The sequence below is a fragment of the Ranitomeya imitator genome, chromosome 10 (genome assembly GCF_032444005.1).
Source record: "Ranitomeya imitator isolate aRanImi1 chromosome 10, aRanImi1.pri, whole genome shotgun sequence".
NCBI classification, from domain to species: domain Eukaryota; kingdom Metazoa; phylum Chordata; class Amphibia; order Anura; family Dendrobatidae; genus Ranitomeya; species Ranitomeya imitator.
Window position 1 is genome coordinate 140,167,938 of NC_091291.1, and position 24,682 is coordinate 140,192,619.

The 24,682-nt window shown below is 46.6% G+C and overlaps 1 protein-coding gene across 4 annotated transcripts in view; it reads left to right on the forward strand.

Moving 5' to 3' along the window:
* GRAMD1B (GRAM domain containing 1B) overlaps positions 1-24,682 on the forward strand; it is a 105,861-nt gene that overhangs the window by 39,178 nt on the left and 42,001 nt on the right. For 3 of the 4 annotated variants that reach the window (XM_069743067.1, XM_069743069.1, XM_069743066.1), the window contains exon 3: positions 532-552. In XM_069743067.1, coding sequence (XP_069599168.1) covers positions 532-552 — 21 coding nt within the window. Of the gene's footprint in view, positions 1-531; positions 553-20,546; positions 20,912-24,682 lie in introns of those variants that run through there. The other variant, XM_069743068.1, reaches the window with a different exon arrangement.

Below are 24,682 nucleotides of genomic sequence, written 5' to 3' on the forward strand. Positions count from 1 at the left end.
CCGATGAGTTGTCATGACAGCCGGGGGTCTACAGATGACCCCGTGCCTGTCATTGTGAGTCTCCTGTGAATGCTGTCTCGTGATAGGAGATTGTGATTTCTGCTATATAGGGCTTGTATGGGTCTAAATGGACAATTATACACGAAATCATTCTGTGGAGCCCGGTCCTCACACACAAGCATCTCCAAAACTGACAGCATATCCCGGAACTTGAAAGGTGCTGAGAAGTGATGAGGTCTTATTTATGTGTCAGCTGACTGTCTAAGACTTGTGCCAGCCATACCAATATACATGATATACATTGTTAATATACGTGTATATATTTCAGTACAGCTGGCACTGGGTGCAGAAGATGGCGGGTGCTGCAGATTTCCACTCAGGAACATTCATTCTTGCGGTGATAATATATCATGTGATAATCTTTCTATGTGACCTAGTTTTTCTTTAATCCTTGTTTAACCCTTTTTTTTGCTATGGTGTACTCTCTGTAAACGATCATATAGAAGTAACCTCTTTTCTTTCTCCTTGCAGAAGAGCCAGAGCTGGTACAATGTGAGTATCCCTCAATTTTCCATGTCTGATTATTATGTGCATGTAGATGGGTCTGATTGTTCTAGTTTGTTGTGTGACGTGAATGAGTTGCTGCATGTACATTACTGGTAAGTGCTGCCCTCTGCAGGCCATAGTGCAGTATTGCTCCTCTCAGCAGTTGAAACAATCTTGGAACAAATTGACAACATTTATAGAGTTATAGCGAAAAGATGAGAAGATTGGAAATGTAGAAATGACGTGGACAATGAGGTGATGGTGCAACATGTAGTGACATCACGACTTAGTATATCTGGTGCTAGGAGACTGCTGCCATTTTAAAGAGGAAGCTCCCTCTCCAGACATTTATGTTAATAAATGCAGATGGTATATATGTTATGTAGAATTCCGCGTTGTCATATTACTTTGTATCCTATTTTGACATCCAATTTTTGACTTATTAATATTGTCTAAGCTCATAAATTGCCTGCAGATCATTTGAGTCCCGGATCCTGAGACTTCCACCGATCACTCAAAATACCTCTGAGTGGTGTGGAGCTCAGGAAGCAGGAGCCAAGTCTGAAGGAGTATGGATCTCTTAAAAAGTCATAGGCTTTCTATTGAATCCACACTTTGTTGTGTATGCTCGCTCAGCCTCCCGAGGTGTGCGCCCCTCCTCCCCATGTCTGCGCTCCCCACCTTCCTACAACCTAGGCATTTGCTCCTTCCCCTCCTGCCCCCCCTCAGGTGTTTGCTCCCCAACCTCCTGCCCCCTAAATTGTTTGCTCATCCAGGTGTTTACAACCGCCCAGGCATTTGCTCCCCACCCTCTTGCACCCCCTCCCCCTCCAGGCATTTGCTCCCCACCCTCCCGCCCCCTCCAGGCATTTGCTCCCCACCCTCCCGCCCCCTCCAGGCATTTGCTCCCCACCCTCCCGCCCCCTCCAGGCATTTGCTCCCCACCCTCCCGCCCCCTCCAGGCATTTGCTCCCCACCCTCCCGCCCCCTCCAGGCATTTGCTCCCCACCCTCCCGCCCCCTCCAGGCATTTGCTCCCCACCCTCCCGCCCCCTCCAGGCATTTGCTCCCCACCCTCCCGCCCCCTCCAGGCATTTGCTCCCCACCCTCCCGCCCCCTCCAGGCATTTGCTCCCCACCCTCCCGCCCCCTCCAGGCATTTGCTCCCCACCCTCCCGCCCCCTCCAGGCATTTGCTCCCCACCCTCCCGCCCCCTCCAGGCATTTGCTCCCCACCCTCTTTCCCCCCCAGGCATTTTCTCCCCACCCTCCCGTTCCCCCAGTTCTTTGCTCCCCACCCTCCTTCCCCCTAAATTGTTTGCTCCCCACATTCCCACCCCCACATTCCCACCCCCCTAAAGTGTTTGCTCATCCAGGTGTTTACAACACCCCAGGTGTTTGCTCCCCACCCTCCCGTTCCCCCACTTCTTTGCTCCCCACCCTCCCACCCTCCACTTCTTTGCTCACCGCCCCCCAGGTGTTTGCTCCCACCCCCCAAAGCTGTTTCTCTCTCTTGCCCCCCAAACTACACACTCCCGCCTCTCAAGCTGTGCACTTTTCAGAGGTCTTTTGAGTGCTACCTAGTTTGTGAGGGAGAATTGAGCAGCACCAGAACCATATTTTTTTATCTTCTGGATCCCTCACTAGTTTTCTGATGTATTGATAGAACATATGTGAAGAACACATGTCTCACTGTCACATACAGTACACACCTTCATAGCATGGGACTGGCTGCGGCTATCTGGGATTCATCTATTTCTGTTCACTCATTCTTGCATTCACTTTTCATTTCCAGAACAAATTGAGCAAAAGGACACAAACTCCCCATATATACAATACAAGTGATAAGCTCCTACCAAACCTTGAGCCAGTGCCACAGGACGCGCGCTCCCCATATATACAATATAATAATAATTTTTATTTATATAGCGCCAACATATTCCGCAGCACTTTACAATTAAGCGGGGACATGTACAGACAATACATTCAATACAAGTTAAGACAATTTAAACAGTGACATTAGGGGTGAGGTCCCTGCTCGCAAGCTTACAATCTACAAGGAAATGGGGGGATCAATAGGTGAAAAGTGCTTGTTATTTCAGGTCTGGCAATTATAATAAATAGGGATTTTCATATAAAGCTGCATGATCCGGTCATCAGCCCGTGTGTTTAAGTGCAATAGTCAAGTATCAAGTGCAGTTATCGCGTGCATGGAGGGTGTGGAGACAGATGAATAGTAGTGTGCAGATTCACATGCAGATAATATTTGGAAGGAGGGAGCAGGACAAAGTTAGTTTACTGAGTAGTTGATGTGGTAGGCTTGTTTGAAGAGATGGGTTTTTAAAGCTCGCTTGAATAGGTTGGGGCTAGGTATCAGCCTAATGGGGAAGTGCATTCCAGAGAGCTGGCGCAGCACGAGAGAAGTCTTGGAGACGGAGGTGCGAGGTTCGGATTACGGGGAATGTTAGTCTTAGGTCATGTGTAGAACGGAGGGCACGTGTAGGGCGATAGACGGAGATGAGAGAGGAGATATAAGGCGGTGCAGAACTGTGGAGAGCTTTGTGGGTGAGAGAGATGAGTTTATGCTGGACCCTGTAGCGAATGGGTAGCCAGTGTAATGACTGGCACAAGATGGAGGCATCGGTGAAGCGGCTGGACAGAAATATGACCCTGGCTGCCGCATTTAAGATGGATTGGAGAGGAGAAAGTTTGGTAAGTGGGAGACCGATCAGAAGAGAGTTGCAGTAGTCCAGACGAGAATGAATAAGAGCGACAGTGAGAGTCTTAGCAGTTTCAAAGGTGAGAAAAGGTCGAATTCTGGAGATATTTTTAAGATGCAGGTGACAGGAGCGAGTGAGTGATCGGATATAGGGAGTAAAGGAAAGTTCGGTGTCGAATGTGACCCCAAGACAGCGGGCATGCTGCTTGGGAGTTATGGTTGAACCCTCCAGGGTAATTTCAATGTTGGGTAGAGTGAGGTTAGTAGAAGGGAGAAACACAAGAAGTTCCGTTTTGGAGAGATTTAGTTTTAGATAGAGGGAGGACATGATGTTAGAGACAGCAGACAGACAATCCTTGGTATTTTGAATTAGGGTAGGGGTGATGTCAGGGGAAGAAGTATATATTTGGGTGTCGTAGAGATGGTACTGGAACCCAAATCTGCTGGTTGTTTGTCCAATAGGGGCAGTGTATAGAGAGAAGAGGAGGGGGCCCAGGACTGAGCCCTGCGAAACCCCGATAGTAAGAGGAAGAGGAGTCGGCAAAAGATACAGTAAAGGAGCGGTCAGAGAGGTAGGAGGAGAACCAGGAGAGGGCTGTGTCCTTGAGGCCTATAGAACGGAGCATAGAGAGGAGGAGCTGATGATCCACAGTGTCGAATGCTGCGGAGAGATCCAGGAGAATCAGAAGGTAACAATGGCCTTTAGATTTAGCTGTTATTAGATCATTAGAGACTTTAGTGATGGCAGTTTCAGTGGAATGTAAAGAGCGGAAACCAGATTGTAAGGGGTCGAGAAGAGAGTTATCCGAGAGATAGCAGATTAGACGGGAGTGGACCAAGCGTTCCAGGAGTTTAGAGATGAAGGAAAGATTAGAGACAGGTCTGTAGTTAGCAGTGCAGTTCTGGTCCAGGGATAGCTTTTTAAGTAAAGGGGTTATGATGGCATGTTTAAATGAGGAGGGAAAGATACCTGAAGAAAGAGAGAGGTTAAATATTTTAGTCAGGTGAGTGGTGACCACTGGTGAGAGAGACTACAGGAGAGGTGAAGTAATGGGGTCACTATTGCAGGTTGTAGGCCGAGCAGAAGCGAGGAGCGTGGAAACTTCTTCTTCTGAAGCAGACTGAAAGATGTCTAGTGAGCTTGAGGTGCGGCAGGGCAGGGGATCCAGGCACTGAGGAGATTGGGCTGAGATATCCTGATGGATGTGGTTGATTTTTTTCTAGGAAATAAGTGGCCAGATCCTCCTGGGGTTCGTGATGGGGGCCTGTACTTTAGGTTTCAGGAGGGAGTTTAAGGTTTCAAAAAGTCGTTTTGGGTTGTTGGATAGTGAGGTGATGAGTGTGGTGCAGTAGGATTGTTTGGCCAGATGAAGGGCAGAGTTATAGGTTTTGAGCATGAACTTATAGTGGATGAAGTCTTCTGCTAAGAGAGATTTTCTCCACTGCCGCTCTGCACACCTTGAGTAACGCTGTAGAAAGCGTGTTTGCATAGTGTGCCAGGGCTGACGTCTGCGTCGGGTCTTTCTGCGTGTAGAAGGTGCTGCTTCATCTAGGACATTCTTCAGTGTATTATTGAAGTGTGACAATGCTAAGTCTGGACAGGAAAGGGAGGAGATGGGGGCTAAAGATGTGTGGAGGTTGTCCATAAGCTGCTGGGTATTAATGGTACGTGTATTCCGATAAGTGTGGTAAGTGAGCAGACAATTCTTGACAGAGAAGGAAAGAAGGTTGTGGTCCGAGAGCGGGAGAGGAGAGTTAGTAAAGTCGTACAGCGAGCCGTGACGGGAGAAAACCAGGTCCAGAGTATTCCCGTCCTCATGCGTAGGAGAATTAGTAAACTGTGAGAGGCCGAATGAAGAAGTTAGAGAAAGAAGATGAGGCAGATTGGGAGAGGGGATCATTGATGGGGATGTTAAAGTCTCCCATGATGAGGGCGGGTATGTCACAGGATAGGAAGTGAGTAAGCAAGGTGGCAAAGTGGTCTAGAAACTGGCGGGAGGAGCCTGGAGGGCGATAAACAACCGCCACTCGCAAGGAGAAGGGCTTAAAGAGTCTGACGGCGTGGACTTAGAAGGAAGGAAATGTAAGTGAGGTAACTGGGGAGATGACCTGGAAAGCACATTGTGATGAAAGGAGCAAACCAACATCTCCACCCTGTCTGTTCTCAGCTCTGGCGGTATGTGAAAATTTCAGCCCACCAAACGAGAGAGCGGCAGCGGCGGTGGTGTCTGAATGCTGGATCCAGGTTTCTGTAATAGCCAGAAGGTTAAGGAAATTAGAGATGAAGAAATCATGAATGTAATTAAGTTTGTTACACACAGACCGCGTATTCCAGAGAGCACAGTGGAAAGCGATAGGAGATGACATGCACTGAATGTTAATAAGATTAGCAGGGTTTCTATATGCAGCTGGAGGAGAGTAATGTATGCTGGTGGAGGGAGGCCCAGGGTTGGGGGAGATGTCGCCTGCAACTAGTAAAAGGAGAAAAAAAAGAAAGAGCAGGTGGTTGGATGATTTGTATGAGCGTTTTGAGTGCTGCATGGAGGTATTGGATGGTTTGGAGTGGCTAAGAAATGTCAGTAGAGCCTCAGAGTTATACATGGGAGAAGGGAGGGGTGGATATGGAGAGAGTGCATAGAATGTGTTAATGGGCGGGCAAGTTGTGAGAAAGCAGAAGTAAAAACAAATAAGAAGCAGATTGACATGATCAATGCATAATGTAGTACAACTGACCAAGAAGCATGATTGTTTGAAAAATTTATGCAGCTTACCTATCTCCTGCTCTGTCCAACTGCCATTGTCTAACTGCCAAGCACTTGATACTGTTGCACACGCGACCCCGCGGCGCGTGTGCTATCCTAGCCAGACTAAATATATATGAAATGACTGCTAGCATCAGGCAACAAATGGCCACAATCAGCAATTAAGCAATTAGCATAAGGCCAGAGCAGGCATTAAGGTACCTTCACACATAACGATATTGTTAACGATATCGTTGCTATTTGTGACGTAGCAACGATATCGTTAATGAAATCGTTATGTGTGACAGCGACCAACGATCAGGCCCCTGCTGGGAGATCGTTGGTCGCTGAATAAAGTCCAGAACTTTATTTCGTCGCTGGATCTCCCGCAGACATCGCTGGATCGGCGTGTGTGACACCGATCCAGCGATGTCTTCACTGGTAACCAGGGTAAACATCGGGTAACTAAGCGCAGGGCCGAGCTTAGTAACCCGATGTTTACCCTGGTTACCATGCTAAAAGTAAAAAAAAAAAAAACAGTACATACTTACCTAACGCTGTCTGTCCTCCAGCGCTGTGCTCTGCACTCCTCCTGTACTGGCTGTGAGCCGGAAAGCAGAGCGGTGACGTCACCGCTCTGCTTTCCGGCTCCCAGACAGTACAAGAGGAGAGCAGAGAAGCAGAGCGCAGCGCTGGAGGACAGACAGCGTTAGGTAAGTATGTACGGTTTGTTTTTTTTTTACTTTTAGCATGGTAACCAGGGTAAACATCGGGTTACTAAGCGCGGCCCTGCGCTTAGTTACCCGATGTTTACCCTGGTTACCGGCATCGTTGGTCGCTGGAGAGCGGTCTGTGTGACAGCTCTCCAGCAACCAAACAGCGATGCTGCAGCGATTCGGATCGTTGTCGGTATCGCTGCAGCGTCGCTAAATGTGAAGGGGCCTTTACTATGCAGGGTAAACAACCAATGCTGAACAAGGCCATAAAACAATGGGGAAAGACAAAAAAAATAGCTTTGAACACTTTAAAGCAGAAACCAAAAAGAGAGAAAAGAAAAAAAACAAACAAAAGCACCACAGGAGTGATGGATGAAATACCATGAAAATAGCTTGCTTGATATGGTTCCGTTCACACTTGTAAGACAGAGCACACAAACGGATGGTGGATGAAATTCCTGTGTGAAGAAGAGAAGAGAGGAGCATCAGCTTCAATTCCATTGTCTACCTGCCAAGCACTTGATCAATATAAGTGATAAGCTCCTACCAAACCTTGAGCCAGTGCCACAGGACACATGCTCCCCATATATCCAATACAAGTGATAAGCTCCTACCAAACCTCGAGCCAGTGCCACAGGACACACGCTCCCCATATATACAATACAAGTCATAAGCTCCTACCAAACCTTGAGCCAGTGCCACAGGACACACGCTCCCCATACAGTACAGACCAAAAGAGAATGCCAAGAGTGTGCAAAGCAGTCATCAAAGCAAAAGGTGGCTACTTTGAAGAACCTAGAATATAAGACATATTTTCAGTTGATTCAAACTTTTTTTGTTAAGTATATAATTCCACATGTGTTAATTCATAGTTTTGATGCCTTCAGTATGAATTTACAATTTTCATAGTCATAAAAATACAGAAAAATCTTTAAATGAGAAGGTGTGTCCAAACTTTTGGTCTCTACTGTATATACAATACAAGTCAGCTCCTACCAAACCTCGAGCCGGTGCCGCAGTGCTTAGCACTTCATTAGATGAGTGAGATGTTTGTGACGTCACAGTGAGATGATTAGGGGAATATCCATGATTATTAGATTGATAATTGCTCTTTTATCTACCACACACATTTCGCTTTCTGGATGAGGACATGTTTATTGAATCTTTTCGTACCATGCTTTAAGGTTAACTCCACATCTTTAAATAGCAAGTCCTAAGTTTATAAATTAGAATCCAGTTAATTCACAACTGAGACAAACATTTCTGGCTAAACTGGCTCCTGTCACACGTTAGCCACATGTCAGTGGCTTTGTTTGAAGCCCTGAAAAACAGGATTCGAGAGTATCCCCTAAGAGAAGACGTCATGAGAGCAAACACCGAGTGATGACCACAAGGTGCAAGCTATTAATCAGCCTAAAATATAGGAAGGCCAAATTAGTCTTTGCCCAAAAAAACATTTAAAGAAGCCGCCTTAGTTCTTAAAAAGCAAAACTAAGATCATCTTGTACCAGAAATGATGGGAGAAAGTCTGGAGAAGGCTTGGAACAGCTTATGGTCCAAAGCACAGCACGTCCTCTGTAACACATGGTGGAGGCGGTGTGATGGCGCGGGCATGCATGGCTCCCAATGGCATCGGGTCACTAGTGATTATTGATGTCACTGAAGACAGAAGCAATTGGCTGAATCCTGTGTCTACAGGGAGATACTCTATGCTCAGATTCAACCATATGCAGCAAGGTTGAATGGATCTTGCTGCATTTGGTTCACAGTACAGATGCACAATGACCCAAAACATACTGCGAAAGCAAAGCAAAGAAGTGGAATATTCTGCAAAGTTCGAGTCATCACCAGTTCTCATCCCATCTAGCCGCATTTCACATGCTGAAGACAAAACGTAAAGAGCCACAAACAAGCAACAACTGAAGTCAACTGCAGTAAAAGCAGCAACGCTTCTCAAAGGAGGAGAGCCAGTGTTTGGTGATATCCATGTCTTCCAATCTTAAGGCAGTCATTGCCGGCAAAGGATTCTCTAAAAGTATTAAAAACGAGCATTTTATTTATGATAACGTTAATTTGTCCTATTACTTTTGAGCCTCTGAAGTGAGGAGGCTTTGTAGAAAAATGGTTATGGAAATTGCCTCTGAAGTCAGAGAGGAAGGGGAATTGAACTCTAGCGCCACCTATTGAAAGCGGTGATCCTAAAAGTAAAAAAAGTTTAGGATCGCTGCTTCCAACAGGTGGCGTTACTCTTCAAGTCCCCTTCCTCTCTGAAAAGGCAATTTCCTAATGTAAATTCCCAGAGGAGCATGCATGGCCTATAAGTCTCCTCACTCTGACATGCCAGGCTTGACATGACACTCTCTACAAGGAGAAGCGTTAACCGTAGACTATAGAAAAACGGTTCTAATTCCTAAACGTTTCACAGGTTATTTTTCTTCAACCCCTTTAATTAAACCTGAAAGTCTACACTTCAGCTGCCTCTCAGTTGTTTCATTATAAATAAAATAAATAGTGGCCTGCAGAGCTGAAATCGCAAACATTCGGTCACTGTCCAAATATTTCTGGACCTATCTGTATACCTGCATATAGCTGTCACAGTGATTTGCGTATGGACCGAAGACTTCAGTGTATATAGCCTCGATAAACCCAGAGCCCCAGGTCTTTGTTACCTTTGTAACCTGAGGTTTCTGATTAGTAGATTGAAAATAAAACCTAACAACGGAAATTTAATCAGTTATAAAAAATAATTTCTGATAGCGAGTGTGGGCGACAGACCATAAATACTGACAGCACCGACGTCTCTGTGACTATCAGAGAATAGATAAGGATTATATTAGTGGCTGACACATCGGGGATATCCCAGGGAAACACTCCACCGTTTAAGGTTTCCAGCATTGTCCTTTGTTTATATATTATTGGAAACTGGCCTGATTATCGTAAGAAAAAAAACCATAAAGCCGCTATATAATGTAGGGAACTAGTCTGATATCACACACAGACTTCCAGCACACTAATTATAAAAGCAGGACTGGAAAGTGTACATGTCACACAATAAATAGAGCACAAATATAATCAAAACCACAAAAATAACAGGGAATAATTGAATGCAGGATCGCCCCTTGAACATACAAGGAATTAAAGCAACATTTCAACAATTGTTCACGTTGAACTCAACGCATGATGTAATAATGGGTGCAGAGCAGAATTAAACTATTTTTTTTTTAATACAGCACCTCTCTGTTGTGGACATATTGGCAATTAGAGAATTATTATTATTATTTTTTTTTAAGTCCAAGTGAGCATTACCAGAGAGCTTTCACTGGCTGCGTGTATGTTTTCCTATTTCTGAGGAAGAAGTAAAACGCGTCGTACCATAGCTTAGAACATACTCCATGTGAGACATGTATTGACGGTCTGCAATGATCACTGCAGAGTAATGACGTGCTCGAGCACAGAAGACCTGAGAGTGATTAACTGACTGCGGCCATAGTTGAGACTCATTACAAACACTGTGAGTAGCTCTCCTATCCAGTTCTAATGAGCTTGAGGGCTCATGCAGATGTCCGAGCAAATTAGTCCGATCAGACTGCAATATGTGGACTGGCCATGACTGTCCCCACCCAAGCATCATAGCTTCATATATTTCTATGAGGTTTTCACGCTCTGGTCGGGAGATTGCCAGCCAGTCCGTGCATTACCTCTCTGTACTCGGACCAGTTTGCGCAGGTGTTTGCATGAGACTTAGACAGAACCAAATACACATTTGCATTGCCAAAGCAAGTGTATTGCTGCCAACTCTAGTGTATTCCTCCTCCCCCCATACTGACTGAAGGAGAGGAAAGCTGTTAATCACACTCGGGTCTGCAGTGCACAGCAGGCGGTACCACTATGTCTCACACCGAGCTTGTCCGAACCTAAGGTGGGGCAAGTTCTTTTTCCCGTTGTGTGTGGATATCTGCTTATGATTGACAGATCTGGCAGAACTGTGAGCGGAGAGCTGTGTTTGTAATGGGACTCAACGTTAGAAGCACTTCCCTCCACACTAACTACCAGAGATGAGAACTGAAAGCTGTCAGTCCATCACACTCAGGTCTGCTGTTCTCCAGCACACGTCATCACTGCAGAGAGGAGAGCAGACTGTGAGTCCGTTCTTGGCTATGGGGGGGGAGCTCTGCTTTCCTCAGTGTGTTGCTGCTTATGATTGGTCAGTGTTGGAATGAGGAAAACATACACGCCTCCAGTGAAATCTCTCTGTTAAAAAATAACTCTTTAGGTCCCAAATACTTTGATTGTTAATATCTCTGCAACAAAGAGCTGAGGTTTAAAAAAAAAGTTTTATTCTGCTCTGCAGCAGCTATTGCACTGTATGTCTAGTTCAACAAGAAAAGTTTGGTGAAAGGTCTGTATAAATGCTGTTAATATCCAATAAATCCTCTGTAAAAGTGAATATCACCAAGTATCAGAGTGCATAGAGCCCCAAAATCTACTCCCAACCCCCCCATACGCCGGAGCGCTGGTCTCTGCCATGTGCTCGTGTGATCTCTATGAGACAGCCGCTGTCTGGTCTCTCGTGTCCGCTGACATTAGTCTGTGTATGGGGGTCTATATAGGTCAATGGTCAGGATCACACATTTAGTAGAAATAAAGCAAAATTGCCCATTGTTCATGTAATAAGGAACCACAAAGGCATTGAAATGTGGTATCCAAAAGGCATATAATTTATAGTGACCCAGACAATGCAGCCCCGGCCCAGAGGAGGTGACACAGGCGGCGTTCCAGAGGTGGCCGCAGCGGTACACATGGGGCTGTATGATCATCTGCCCGTCTCCTGCCTCAGCCCTATGCCGGGAGATCACCGCACACAGGCCGAAGCACATCTTTACAGATAGATGGATGTAACATTTCATAAAGCCGTGGGCAGTGATTTCTTTTTTTTACAGAAGGATGAGAGACCTTGCCCTAGTATATGATGGCGTTATTACAGAACAGTCCGCTATGAAACCTGATACCCAGTGAAATTCTTCCTTACATTCTGCTTGGTTAGATTACAGTGTGATGGTCCTGTAGACCGTGCCTTCAGGAAGCCATTATGTAAACTCTGTCACAAGGAGCATATATTACATCCATATACACTCGGGTCAGGAAAAGGCGAGCTCCTCCCAAGTCCACACAGTATAATCGTCCATGCCTCCTTGGGTGGGTTCCAGGGGTGCAGTCATCACCCCACCCTGCTCTTCTACAAATAAACAGCATGGAGGATGGATCACACTGTTCTGTATCCTGTTAATACTAATATCTGCGACCTATATAATGAAAATCAGCAGTGACCCATGGCTCGACTACCCCGGAGAGATGGCACAGACCCAAGAGCATTTACCATCGAAATTAAATTGTCAGGTTATTAAAAAGAAAAAAAAGATATCCAGCGACCGATATTCTAGAAGCTTTGTGCAGCAGAGGAAACCTAGAGCTACCGTATATACCATCCGTACAAAGGAATAGGCGCCCATTTAATACGTGGTTCTGTTGGGTCAGTCGGAGTAGAAGCAGCCCTTAATTAGGAGAGCCGTAAGCTGTGACATCCATTTCCCTAAGATTTTATAACCCCATCTTTGTATAGTGAAACGTTCTGCAACCTCTAATATACATTGTGTGCCTTTTCCTTGCTATTTTCAGGATCTCTGCTTGCTGTGGCAAAAATTTGTGTATAAATCTAAACCCGTCTCCCAACTGACCAGAACAGTTTCTTCCAACCCCTGACAGTAATGTTTCCATCCACTGACATCCTGACTTTGACTGGGTAGTCATCCCTATGGACAGCATGTCATTATGGTACATGGGTGCAGCAGGGAGAGGGTGGCATAATTACATTTTACGCTGCACTGATATCCATTTTTCTATAATATAAGTGTACAATAGCGGTAATAGTAACTATAATAACCAAGCAAACACAAGACTTTAGAAGCTGGTCATATAAAGGTTCCTGTTGCTAGAAATACGTTCCTGTGGTCAGATGTTGTGCATTAATTATGGATGGTATTGATCCCGGTGCGCTGTCCTGATTCCCGCACTACTGATGTAGCGGTGAGAGATCCAGGCATTCGGTGCTCCCACAGTGGGGAAAAGGCAAAAATTGGAGTATTGACAACAAATATCTCCAGTGTTTAAAAAGGTTTTTTTTTTTATTTTAGCAGAAATAAAAACACAACGTACCTGGAGATGAAATGGAGATCCAGACCCTGTTATACTTCTCCTCAATTGAAAGGGATGGAGATACTAATTAACAAGAAGAGCACACGGCATTTAATAACAATTGTTCTCAACAATTTACATCCTGAACAAATCAATAAATCATTTTGTTTTACATATGAACTCATGGAAAGGGCAAAAAAACATTAAAATAACCAAAGATTGTTTTTAATAAAAAATCTTTTTAACATTGGAGATATTTTGGCCGTTCTCCAATGTTTCCCTTTTCCCCACTATTGTATCTTGGGCATATTAATGCTGGCGTTGGGCCTCACTTGGCACGGCCCGTCCAGGAGAGCACACATCTTGTTTCTCGCCTGATGATTTTACGCTAATTTACTTACGGATAGCGCCACATTTCTTTCCTTTTACCCAAGGGATGTCCATTATTTTTGCTCTACTGGTGTAGATAGCAGTGTGTGGAGGAACGCTTATTAGTCTGCAGGGTAACATCCATGCTCATTGTACAGAATTGATTAAGCTGTCGTTTCACATGTAAGAAAATGAGCCATTGTACATCGCATCTGCTCGCTTGTGACCGGTTCATTTATTGGCTCCAGCAGGAATAAATGGCCTGTCCTGTTTTCTGTGTCTCACAACTACACATGGATTGTGCATGTGGTTCGATGACCTGAGGGGCAAGCTCCCCTCCCCCAGCCTCCCATCCCACTACTGTATCTGCTTCTGGTTTGCTCTTTTTCACTTTCCCTGTTCTTGAACAAGCAGACGCTCCAGGAGTTGTCCATCCCTGTGTCCATCCCTGTGTCCATCCCTGTGTCCATCCCTGTGCTGCAGGGCTCCATAGAGGCACATCGCTGCATTCACGGCTGCTGCCATACCTCAGACGTCTGTGATCTACCTGTAATCCGCAGAGTCGGACTGGGCAACCTTTAAGCAGTTCACTTGTTGGTGACATTTCTGACTGACTGCTGTGGTCATGTAGACAATTGGACTGGGGTGCTGAAGGTCCCCCCCAATAGCATTGATTCTGAGGGCCCACCTGCAGCTTAAAGTAAAATATTACCTGACCCTTGTTTGCAAATTTCCTGCCAACGCAATCTCCATATGTTTACATGGAAAGATGGCTGCATTATGTCTACTGAAGTATATGGGGGCTGCAGTTGGGTGGACTTGCTGGACCCCCATCCAGTGATAAGTGAGGATCTCAGCGTGGCATTTATGGTAGTGATACATGTTCATATTGCAGCAGCGGCTCTGCCTTTATGCATAAAATGTACTGTGCCCAATCTGCTCATATAGGGCGGCTGCGGCCGATTCCAGCCTGGAGGCCCACCAGGGGCTTCATTTATTTCCCTATGGGCCTGTTCATATGTTGGTTGTGTGCTATAACAATGTCTGGTGACTGCACCGAGATGCGTCAGGGACATCAGAGGAGCGCGGTCGGTCAGGCTGCAAATATGAAGTATGGGTTGTCCAGTACTTTATAATAAGGAAAGCCACTCAACTGCCACAATGACACCTGGATGGTGCACAGACTGCCCGGACGTCTGGAGAATTGACCCTTTCTTACTTTTTTGATATTTCCTTACATAAGCCTGTACAGCCCTTGCTTGATCCCTGTGGGTTTAGGTGGTAATGGGCGCCCACCAGATCCGCCACTCCTTGTACTGCTCCTGCCATAGGATTCATGTGCTGGGACTGGCCCGCTGGTCGGCCATTATTATGTCTGCATGTGCTGTATGCAACTAAAAATGCCCTCATTAGTTATAACTAATAAGAGGCCACTTGTCCCCATGAAAGCCGGCATTGTGCGCAGCTCTCTTCCATCTGGTCTGCTGAGGAGGAGCAATCCACCATATAATGGGGAGGATAGGACGTGTGCATTCCCCTGCGAATGTCTCGATGTCTCTGGTTTTCTCCGTTTCTGCATGTTGTCATGTCTCCTGTTTTCTCTTCCTCAGCATGAACGGCAGCACATACGCAGAGTAAGATTCCCAGTAGTGCTCTTCCCACCCTCCTCTTCCGCAGGAGCAGTGTATTAGTATAAGATGGGACACCTCTCCCCGCTTCCCCATCTTATATGATACCACATTTACCAAATGTCATATGGATTCCACCACCCACCAGCTTCTCACCCTCCTTTTTACCTTTTATTATCCTTATTACATTGCAAATAGCATTTATTACTCTGCAGTCAGCAGCGCCTCCTCTGATTAGGCCACAACCCCATCTGTCATTAGTGAGGATGCCCCCTGTCCTGGCCAGGAGGTACCAGCCTGTCCCAGCTCTGTGTGTTTACCATACAGTTAATGTTCTATCTCTTCCAGGTCCTTATCTCTCTGGGTGTGAGCCGGGTATACCCTGAGCTACTGTAGAGCGACCGCTGGACGCACGTGCAAAGTCAGCTCCACATACCACACTCACTGATCAATCATTAATCAACCATTTCCACAAACCGTTCATCGATTGGTCGGTCAGTTCATCTGAGAACCCGAATTAAAACACTAAAGAGGAAAATAGATACATTGTTGGTGGAAAAATGTCAGTAATGTATAACACTCACCGCCGTGGATAGCACATGTGTAGTAAAGCTGATCTGCTGCACTGGCAGATGTCTGCTTGCTGTCAGTGAAAGGAATCATGTTTGCAACCAAAGCTGAAAATAGAAATTTTGATCACAGGACATGATAGAAAAAAAAAAGGAAAATAGGGTTTTAGTTAAGAAACTCAGAAACATTTTAGTAAACCCAATGTAAGGAGCTATTATTGGGGGAGGGGCGCTGTTCAGGATCCCTCATCCATTGGCCAGACTGGAAAACAGTTATAAAGGCCGTCTCTGCCTTTTTGGAGCACCTGACCCATTGATTCCAATGGGCGCTGTGCTTTTTTCCCCCTGTGGTGACGCTGCAGGGAAATTTTAACCCTGTCAGGGTTCCTCACAGATGACAGCAATAACTGGCAGCGGGACCCTTTTTTATTATTATTTATTTATATAGGACTATTAATTCCATGGTGCTGTACATGAGAAGGGGTTACATAGAGTTATAGATATCATTAACAGTAAACAAATTTACAGTGACAGACTGGTACAGAGGGGAGAGGACCCCGTCATTCTTACATTCTTCTTACATAATATGCTTATTATCGGAGGGCCTTCCTAATAAGCAGAGATTGTCCAGAGTGGACGTCCCCTTTAACACGTCGGGGTTTTCAGCCTCTGAATGTAAACGATGACTTTCTATTCATTGACAACAAGAAAAAAAAATGTGAAGAAGTGAGACCCAATACCATGGATATTTATTGCTGCCATGTTTACAGAAAACTGAGATGAGCCCATGATTTATGGCCTGGTAAATAAGATGAATATAGTGTAGCAGATAAATCACGGGCTCATCTCAGTACCACGTAACTATAGTGGGTGCACGGGTTGAAATGGCACCCTGGAGACCATGGGGGCCCAAAAGGAACAAACTATAACTATTAAAGACCTATAATAGTTGGGGACCATGTTGGAGATTTTGCATTGCGGCCCACAAGCCTCAAGTAACGCAACTGGGCTTTACCCTCAGAGGTACTTTTACTATGCAGCTCTGATATTCGCTAAATGTTCAGTTTTGGATTTAAAGGGAACCTGTCACTACTTTTCTTTCCTACCAGCCAAAAGTATAATTGTATTCAGTGTCAGCTATGCATTCCCTGAATACTTATGTAACCCCCTGACTCCCCATGTATCACCCATAAAACCTTTTATGACACAGGTCGCTGTGAGATATCGTGCCTACGTAGTCCAATGGTTTCTCACGCATGCACACTTTTGCTTTTCGACTTTGCCCGCAGTTGGGCAAAGCATACTGCTCAGACGCGATATCTCACAGCGATCTGCGTCATCCATGTCAAGTCCTTGCAGCAGCCGAGGAAAGGGGTGGAGTGAGTGACCCGAAGTCACGCCCATCTCATTGGACGGACACTATTAGCATATATTGCGGGAGAAATATAAAAGGTTTTTCTTGTGATACATGGGGAGTCAGGTGGGTTACGTAAGTATTTAGGGAATGCATAGCTGACACTGAATAAAATGACATTTTAGCTGGTAGGACAGAAAATTGGTGACAGGTTCCCTTTAATTATTGGAATATTGATCCTTCCCCGTGAAGATTAGGACTCGCAGTTTGCAGTGTGAATATGTAGCTTATAGCAGCAGATGTCTGATGTGCTGGAATAATGTCCTGGTCTGTTGGCACAAAATGTCTTCACACCAAGTACAGTTCTCGGAGACTGAAAACTTTAGTGTCAAAATCCATGTCTGTGTTTTCCAAAAATTGTTCTTGAATGCAAGTTGGGTGTCTGTTACACCTTGGGCGTGGCCAAGTAGATCAGTGCTCCTTCCCAGTAACTTGTTTTGTATCTACAGTTGTGCTCAAAAGTTTACATACCCCAGCAGAACTTTTGCTTTCTTGGCTTTTTTTCAGAGAATATGAATGATAACACCAAAAATGTTTTCTCCACTCATGGTTAGTGGTTGGGTGAAGCCATTTATTGTCAAACTACTGTGTTTTCTCTTTTGAATCATAATGACAACCCAAAACATCCAAATGACCCTGATGAAAAGCTCACATACCCCATTTCCTAATACCGTGTATTGCCCCGCTCTAACATCAATGACAGCTTGAAGTCTTTTGTGGTAACTGTGGATGAGTTTCTTTATTTTCTCAGATGGTAAAGCTGCCCACTCTTTTTGGCAAACATCCTACAGTTCCTGTAAATTCCTGGGCTGTCTAGCATGAACTGTGCGCTTGAGATCTTCCCAGAGTGGCTCAATGATATTGAGGTCAGGAGACTGAGATGGCCACTCCAGAACCTTTACTTGGCCAAGGTCGACTTGGCCTTGTGTTTTGGATTGTTGTCATGTTGGAACGTCCAAGTACGTCCCATGCGCAGCTTCCAGGCGAATGATTGCAAATTCGCGTCCAGTATTTGCTGACAACATGCTGCATTCATCTTTCCCTAAACTTTGACCAAGTTTCCTGGGCCTTTGTAGCTCACACATCCCCAAAACATCAGCGATCCACCTCTGTGCTTTACAGTAGGAATGGTGCTCCTTTCATCCTAGGCATTGTTGACCACTCTCCAAATGAAACGTTTATGGTTATGGCCTTGTTGCAGAAGTTTTGAGGCTTGTCTCTCTGCTGTTTTGCATATTGTAGGCGAGATACTTTGTGGCATTTGCGCAGTAATGGCTTTCTTCTGGCGACTCGACCATGCAACCCATTTTTCTTCAAGTGCCTCCTCATTGTGCATCGTGAAACAGCCACACCGCTAGTTTTCATAGAGTACTGTATTTCAGCTGATATTATTCGTGGGTATTTCTTTGCATCCCGAACAATTTTCCTGGCAGTTGTGGACCACATTTTTTTGGTCTACCTGACCGTGGTTTTGTTTTTACAGATCTCCTGATTTTCCATTTGTTAATCACAGTGTGAATGCTGCTGATTGGCATTACCAATTCCTTGGATATCTTTTTGTATCCTTTTCCTGTTTTATACAGTTCAACTACCTTTTCCCGTAGATCTGTTGACAATTCTTTTGCTTTCCCCATGACTCACAATCCAGAAACTTCAGTGCCTGGATGAAAGATGCAAGAGTCTGTCTGGATCCCAGAAACTTACTCAGCTTTTATGCACACACACTGATTACAAGCAAACAGGTCACAGGTGAGGATGTTTTCTTTAGTAGCCATTCAAACCCATTTGTGTCAACTTCTGTGCATGTTATCAGGCCCAAATCACCAGGGTATGTGAACTTTTGATCAGGGTCATTTGGATGTTTTTGGTTGTCATTATGATTTAAAAAGAGAAAACACAGTAGTTGACAATAAATTGCTTCACCCAACCACTAACCATGAGGGGAGAAAAAGTGTTGGTGTTTTCATTCATATTCTCTGAAAAAAGGCCAAGAAAGCAGATATTCTGCCGGAGTATGTAAACTTTTGAGCACAACTGTATCTCTGCACTCCTCTTCCTTGAGTCACAGCTTTGACTTTAGGGTACGTGGCATATGCCTCTATATTGCCATAGTGTACGTGGCATATGCCACTGTATAGCCATAGTGTACGTGGCAAATGCCGCTTTATAGTCAGTGTACGTGGCAAATGCCGCCGTATAGTCATAGTGTATGTGGCAAATGCCGCTTTAAAGCCATAGTGTGCGTGGTAAATGCCGCTGTATAGCCATAGTGTACGTGGTATATGCCACCGTATAGCCATAGTATTCATGGCAAATGCCGCTTTATAGCCATAGTGTACGTGGTATTTGCCGCCGTATTATTATTATTATTATTATTTATTTATATAGCACCATTGATTCCATGGTGCTGTACATGAGAAGGGGTTACATACAAGTTACAAATATCACATACAGTAAACAAACTAACAATGACAGACTGATAGAGGGGAGAGGACCCTGTCCTTGCGGGCTTACGTATAGCCATAGTGTATGTGGCAAATGCCGCCATTTAGCCATAGTGTACGTGGCAAAAGTCGCCATATTTGCCATAGTGTACGTGGAATATGCCGCTGTATAGCCATAATGTACGTGGCGTTTGCCGCCGTATAGCCGTAGTGTACGTGGTATATGCCGCCGTATAGCCGTAGTGTACGTGGTATATGCCGCCGTATAGCTGTAGTGTACGTGGTATATGCCGCTGTATAGCTGTAGTGTACGTGGTATATGCCGCCGTATAGCTGTAGTGTACGTGGCATATGCCGCCGTATAGCTGTAGTGTACGTGGTATATGCCGCCGTATAGCTGTAGTGTATGTGGTATATGCCGCTGTATAGCCGTTGTGTACGTGGTATATGCCGCCGTATAGCCGTAGTGTACGTGGTATATGCCGCCGTATAGCCGTAGTGTACGTGGTATATGCCGCTGTATAGCCGTTGTGTACGTGGTATATGCCGCCGTATAGCCGTAGTGTACGTGGCATATACCGCTGTAGGGCACAGGGTTAGTATAGATTTTTCTGCGGTGGCATACTGTCTAGGTAAATTCATTACCTATAGGGTAAGAAGAGACCTCTGTTACATGGTAACTATGTGTGAGGAGCTGTGCATATAAGCAAGATGTGAACAGAGCCTTATGTTACAAATCCATGGCCAGCCTTCTAATGATAAAGATCAGTGTGGGCATGATGAGACTTGTAGTTTCAGCCTCCATTCTCACAGTACTGGGGTTTAACCTTTACATTGGGAGTGCTCTGAGCCACAGGTCAAGTTTCAGATTTCCCAGGACATTGCAGCCAGGTATTGATTTTGACTGAAACCTCTGAGTGACTAATGATCAGGGAAGTTTGCTGTAGGTTTCGGTGGTTGGGCGAGGTACAGGTCAGTGACCCTCCTGCAGGCTCTGGATTGTGGGCGCCTGGATGAGAAGTGAGGCTCCCTGCACTGTAGTGACTCCTGGGCTGGGGTTGCCTCCTGTGTTTATCTCTTTAGCTTCCTGCCTGCTGTGTTTTTCTCTGGGTTAACATCTGCTGGGGGCTGTACTGACACAGCCAGGGTTACTGTAGGGCACAGGCCCACGTGGTGCTGCTGGAGGAGGGAGTGACTAGTTGTGAGTGTGTAAGGGATAGCTGTGGTGTGAGCAGGACACTGTGCAGAGCACTGGCAGCTACTCACTCTGCTGCTTCTATGGACAGTCCTCTGGTTTCTGGGAGGGTCAGCGTGTAAGGCTTTTAGACTGTTAGGAATAATCCCCCCTGGAATAGGGGAGCCCAGGGAGAAGATGAAGGAAGAGGCTGGAGTAGATACACTTGACATGATGGACGAGGAGGACTACATGGTGCAGCAAATGACGGATACAGAAGACTGCCTGGCGGAGTGGCAGATGGACTCTGTGCCGGAGGAAGCATTGCTGTGGTATATGGACCAGCTGCAGTACCAGGGGCATGATGTCCTCAGCAGCTCAGGACATGAAGAGGTGCCAGCTGTGAGTGCCAGTTTGATGCTTGCAACTCATACATGCATTTATATACAGGAAATATATATATCTTGGTACCGTGTTAGCCAGTAGATAGAAAATTCTAAATATTTTTGCATTTATATACACATATACATACAACATGCAGAACACCACACCTGCACCATCAGCTCATCACGCACAGTACAGATGCCCTCCATACATTGTCAGATTTATAATTACTGTGCTGTTGTCTGCTTTGCTCAGTATCTGAATTATGTTTTGGAGTTTGTGCCTCCGCCTGTGACTCCTATTACTTATTGTTTGGGGCAGCCTCTTCTCGCCTTTGCTCTTGCTGGCATAGCGTGGGGTCTGCCCCACAGCTTAAATTCCTCAGTTAGGGGAGAGAGTATCTGGCGTTCCAAGAAAATTGCAGCTTTCACATGACCGATGTTATAACATTGCAGGGCTACTGTTCAGATGTGCACTCTAGTAACCTTACATGGCTCCGCACACTGATGTAATACTGCCAAGTCAAGAGGAAGATGAGCGGTTTTTCTAATTGTCATTGACCCCTGACTTCATCACACTGCCTCTATTCACATGTGTACCTAATGTAAAACCGTGGGCAGGAGGGCACAGGGACTAGAAATTATGGGCAGGAGGGCACAGAGTCTAGAGACTATGGGCAGGAGGGCACAGGGACTAGAAATTATGGGCAGGAGGGCACAGAGTCTAGAGACTATGGGCAGGAGGGCACAGGGACTAGAAACTATGGGCAGGAGGGCACAGAGTCCAGAGACATCTGGCAGGAGGGTTTGGGACTAAAGACTACAGGTAAGACGGCTGGGGTCTAGAGACTATGGGAAGGGCACGGGGAGTAGAAACTACAGGCAGGAGGGCAAGGGGACTAGAGACCATGGGCAGCGGACTAGAGATTACTGGAAGGAAGGGGACTAGAGACCATGGACAGCGGACTAGAGATTACTGGCAGGAAGTAAGGGGACTAGAGACCATGGCAGGAGGGCACGGTGACTAGAGACTGTGGGTAGAGGGACAGGGGAATAGAGACTACTGTCAGGAGGGAAGGGGACTAGAAACTACTGACAGGAAGGCGGGGCTAGAGACTACTGTTATCAGGGCAAGGTACTAGAGACAATGGGCAAGAGGGAAGGGGACTAGAGACAATGGGCAGGATGGAAGAGGACTAGAGACTACTGTTATAAGGGCAAGGTCTAGAGACAATGGGCAGGAGGGAAGGGGACTAGAGACAATGGGCAGGAGGGAAGAGGACTAGAGACTACTGTTATCAGGGCAAGGTACTAGAGACAATGGGCAGGAGGGAAGGGGACTAGAGACAATGGGCAGGAGGGAGGGGGACTAGAGACAATGGGCAGGAGGGAAGGGGACTAGAGACAATGGGCAGGAGGGAAGGGGACTAGAGACAATGGGCAGGAGGGAAGGGGACTAGAGACAATGGGCAGGAGGGAAGGGGACTAGAGACTACTGTTATCAGGGCAAGGTACTAGAGACAATGGGCAGGAGGGAAGGGGAGTAGAGACAATAGGCAGGAGGGAAGGGGACTAGAGACAATGGGCAGGAGGGAAGAGGACTAGAGACTACTGTTATAAGGGCAAGGTACTAGAGACAATGGGCAGGAGGGAAGGGGACTAGAGACAATGGGCAAGAGGGAAGGGGACTAGAGACAATGGGCAGGAGGGAAGAGGACTAGAGACTACTGTTATAAGGGCAAGGTACTAGAGACAATGGGCAAGAGGGAAGGGGACTAGAGACAATGGGCAGGAGGGTAGAGGACTAAAGACTACTGTTATAAGGGCAAGGTACTAGAGACAATGGGCAGGAGGGAAGGGGACTAGAGACAATGGGCAGGAGGGAAGAGGACTAGAGACTACTGTTATAAGGGCAAGGTACTAGAGACAATGCGCAGGAGGGAAGGGGACTAGAGACAATGGGCAGGAGGGAGGAGGACTAGAGACTACTGTTATCAGGGCAAGGTACTAGAGACAATGGGCTGGAGGGAAGGGGACTAGAGACAATGGGCAGGAGGGAAGGGGACTAGAGACAATGGGCAGGAGAGAAGGGGACTAGAGACAATGGGCGGGAGGGAAGGGGACTAGAGACAATGGGCAGGAGGGAAGGGGACTAGAGACAATGGGCAGGAGGGAAGGGGACTAGAGACAATGGGCAGGAGGGAAGGGGACTAGAGACAATGGGCAGGAGGGAAGAGGACTAGAGACTACTGTTATCAGGGCAAGGTACTAGAGACAATGGGCAGGAGGGAAGGGGACTAGAGACAATGGGCAGGAGGGAAGGGGACTAGAGACAATGGGCAGGAGGGAAGGGGACTAGAGACAATGGGCAGGAGGGAAGGGGACTAAAAACAATGGGCAGGAGGGAAGGGGACTAGAGACAATGGGCAGGAGGGAAGGGGACTAGAGACAATGGGCAGGAGGGAAGAGGACTAGAGACAATGGGCAGGAGGGAAGGGGACTAGAGACAATGGGCAGGAGGGAAGAGGACTAGAGACTACTGTTATCAGGGCAAGGTACTAGAGACAATGGGCAGGAGGGAAGGGGACTAGAGACAATGGGCAGGAGGGAAGAGGACTAGAGACTACTGTTATCAGGGCAAGGTACTAGAGACAATGGGCAGGAGGGAAGGGGACTAGAGACAATGGGCAGGAGGGAAGGGGACTAGAGACAATGGGCAGGAGGGAAGGGGACTAGAGACAGTGGGCAGGAGGGAAGGGGACTAGAGACAATGGGCAGGAGGGAAGGGGACTAGAGACAATGGGCAGGAGGGAAGGGGACTAGAGACAATGTGCAGGAGGGAAGAGGACTAGAGACTACTGTTATCAGGGCAAGGTACTAGAGACAATGGGCAGGAGGGAAGGGGACTAGAGACAATGGGCAGGAGGGAAGAGGACTAGAGACTACTGTTATCAGGGCAAGGTAATAGAGACAATGGGCAGGAGGGAAGGGGACTAGAGAATGGGCAGGAGGGAAGGGGACTAGAGACAATGGGCAGGAGGGAAGGGGACTAGAGACAATGGGCAGGAGGGAAGGGGACTAGAGACTACTGTTATCAGGGCAAGGTACTAGAGACAATGGGCAGGAGGGAAGGGGACTAGAGACAATGGGCAGGAGGGAAGGGGACTAGAGACAATGGGCAGGAGGGAAGAGGACTAGAGACTACTGTTATAAGGGCAAGGTACTAGAGACAATGGGCAGGAGGGAAGGGGACTAGAGACAATGGGCAGGAGGGAAGAGGACTAGAGACTACTGTTATCAGGGCAAGGTACTAGAGACAATGGGCAGGAGGGAAGGGGACTAGAGACAATGGGCAGGAGGGAAGGGGACTAGAGACAATGGGCAGGAGGGAAGGGGACTAGAGACAATGGGCAGGAGGGAAGGGGACTAGAGACTACTGTTATCAGGGCAAGGTAATAGAGACAATGGGCAGGAGGGAAGGGGACTAGAGACAATGGGCAGGAGGGAAGGGGACTAGAGACAATGGGCAGGAGGGAAGGGGACTAGAGACAATGGGCAGGAGGGAAGGGGACTAGAGACAATGGGCAGGAGGGAAGAGGACTAGAGACTACTGTTATCAGGGCAAGGTACTAGAGACAATGGGCAGGAGGGAAGGGGACTAGAGACAATGGGCAGGAGGGAAGGGGACTAGAGACAATGGGCAGGAGGGAAGGGGACTAGAGACAATGGGCAGGAGGGAAGGGGACTAGAGACAATGGGCAGGAGGGAAGGGGACTAGAGACAATGGGCA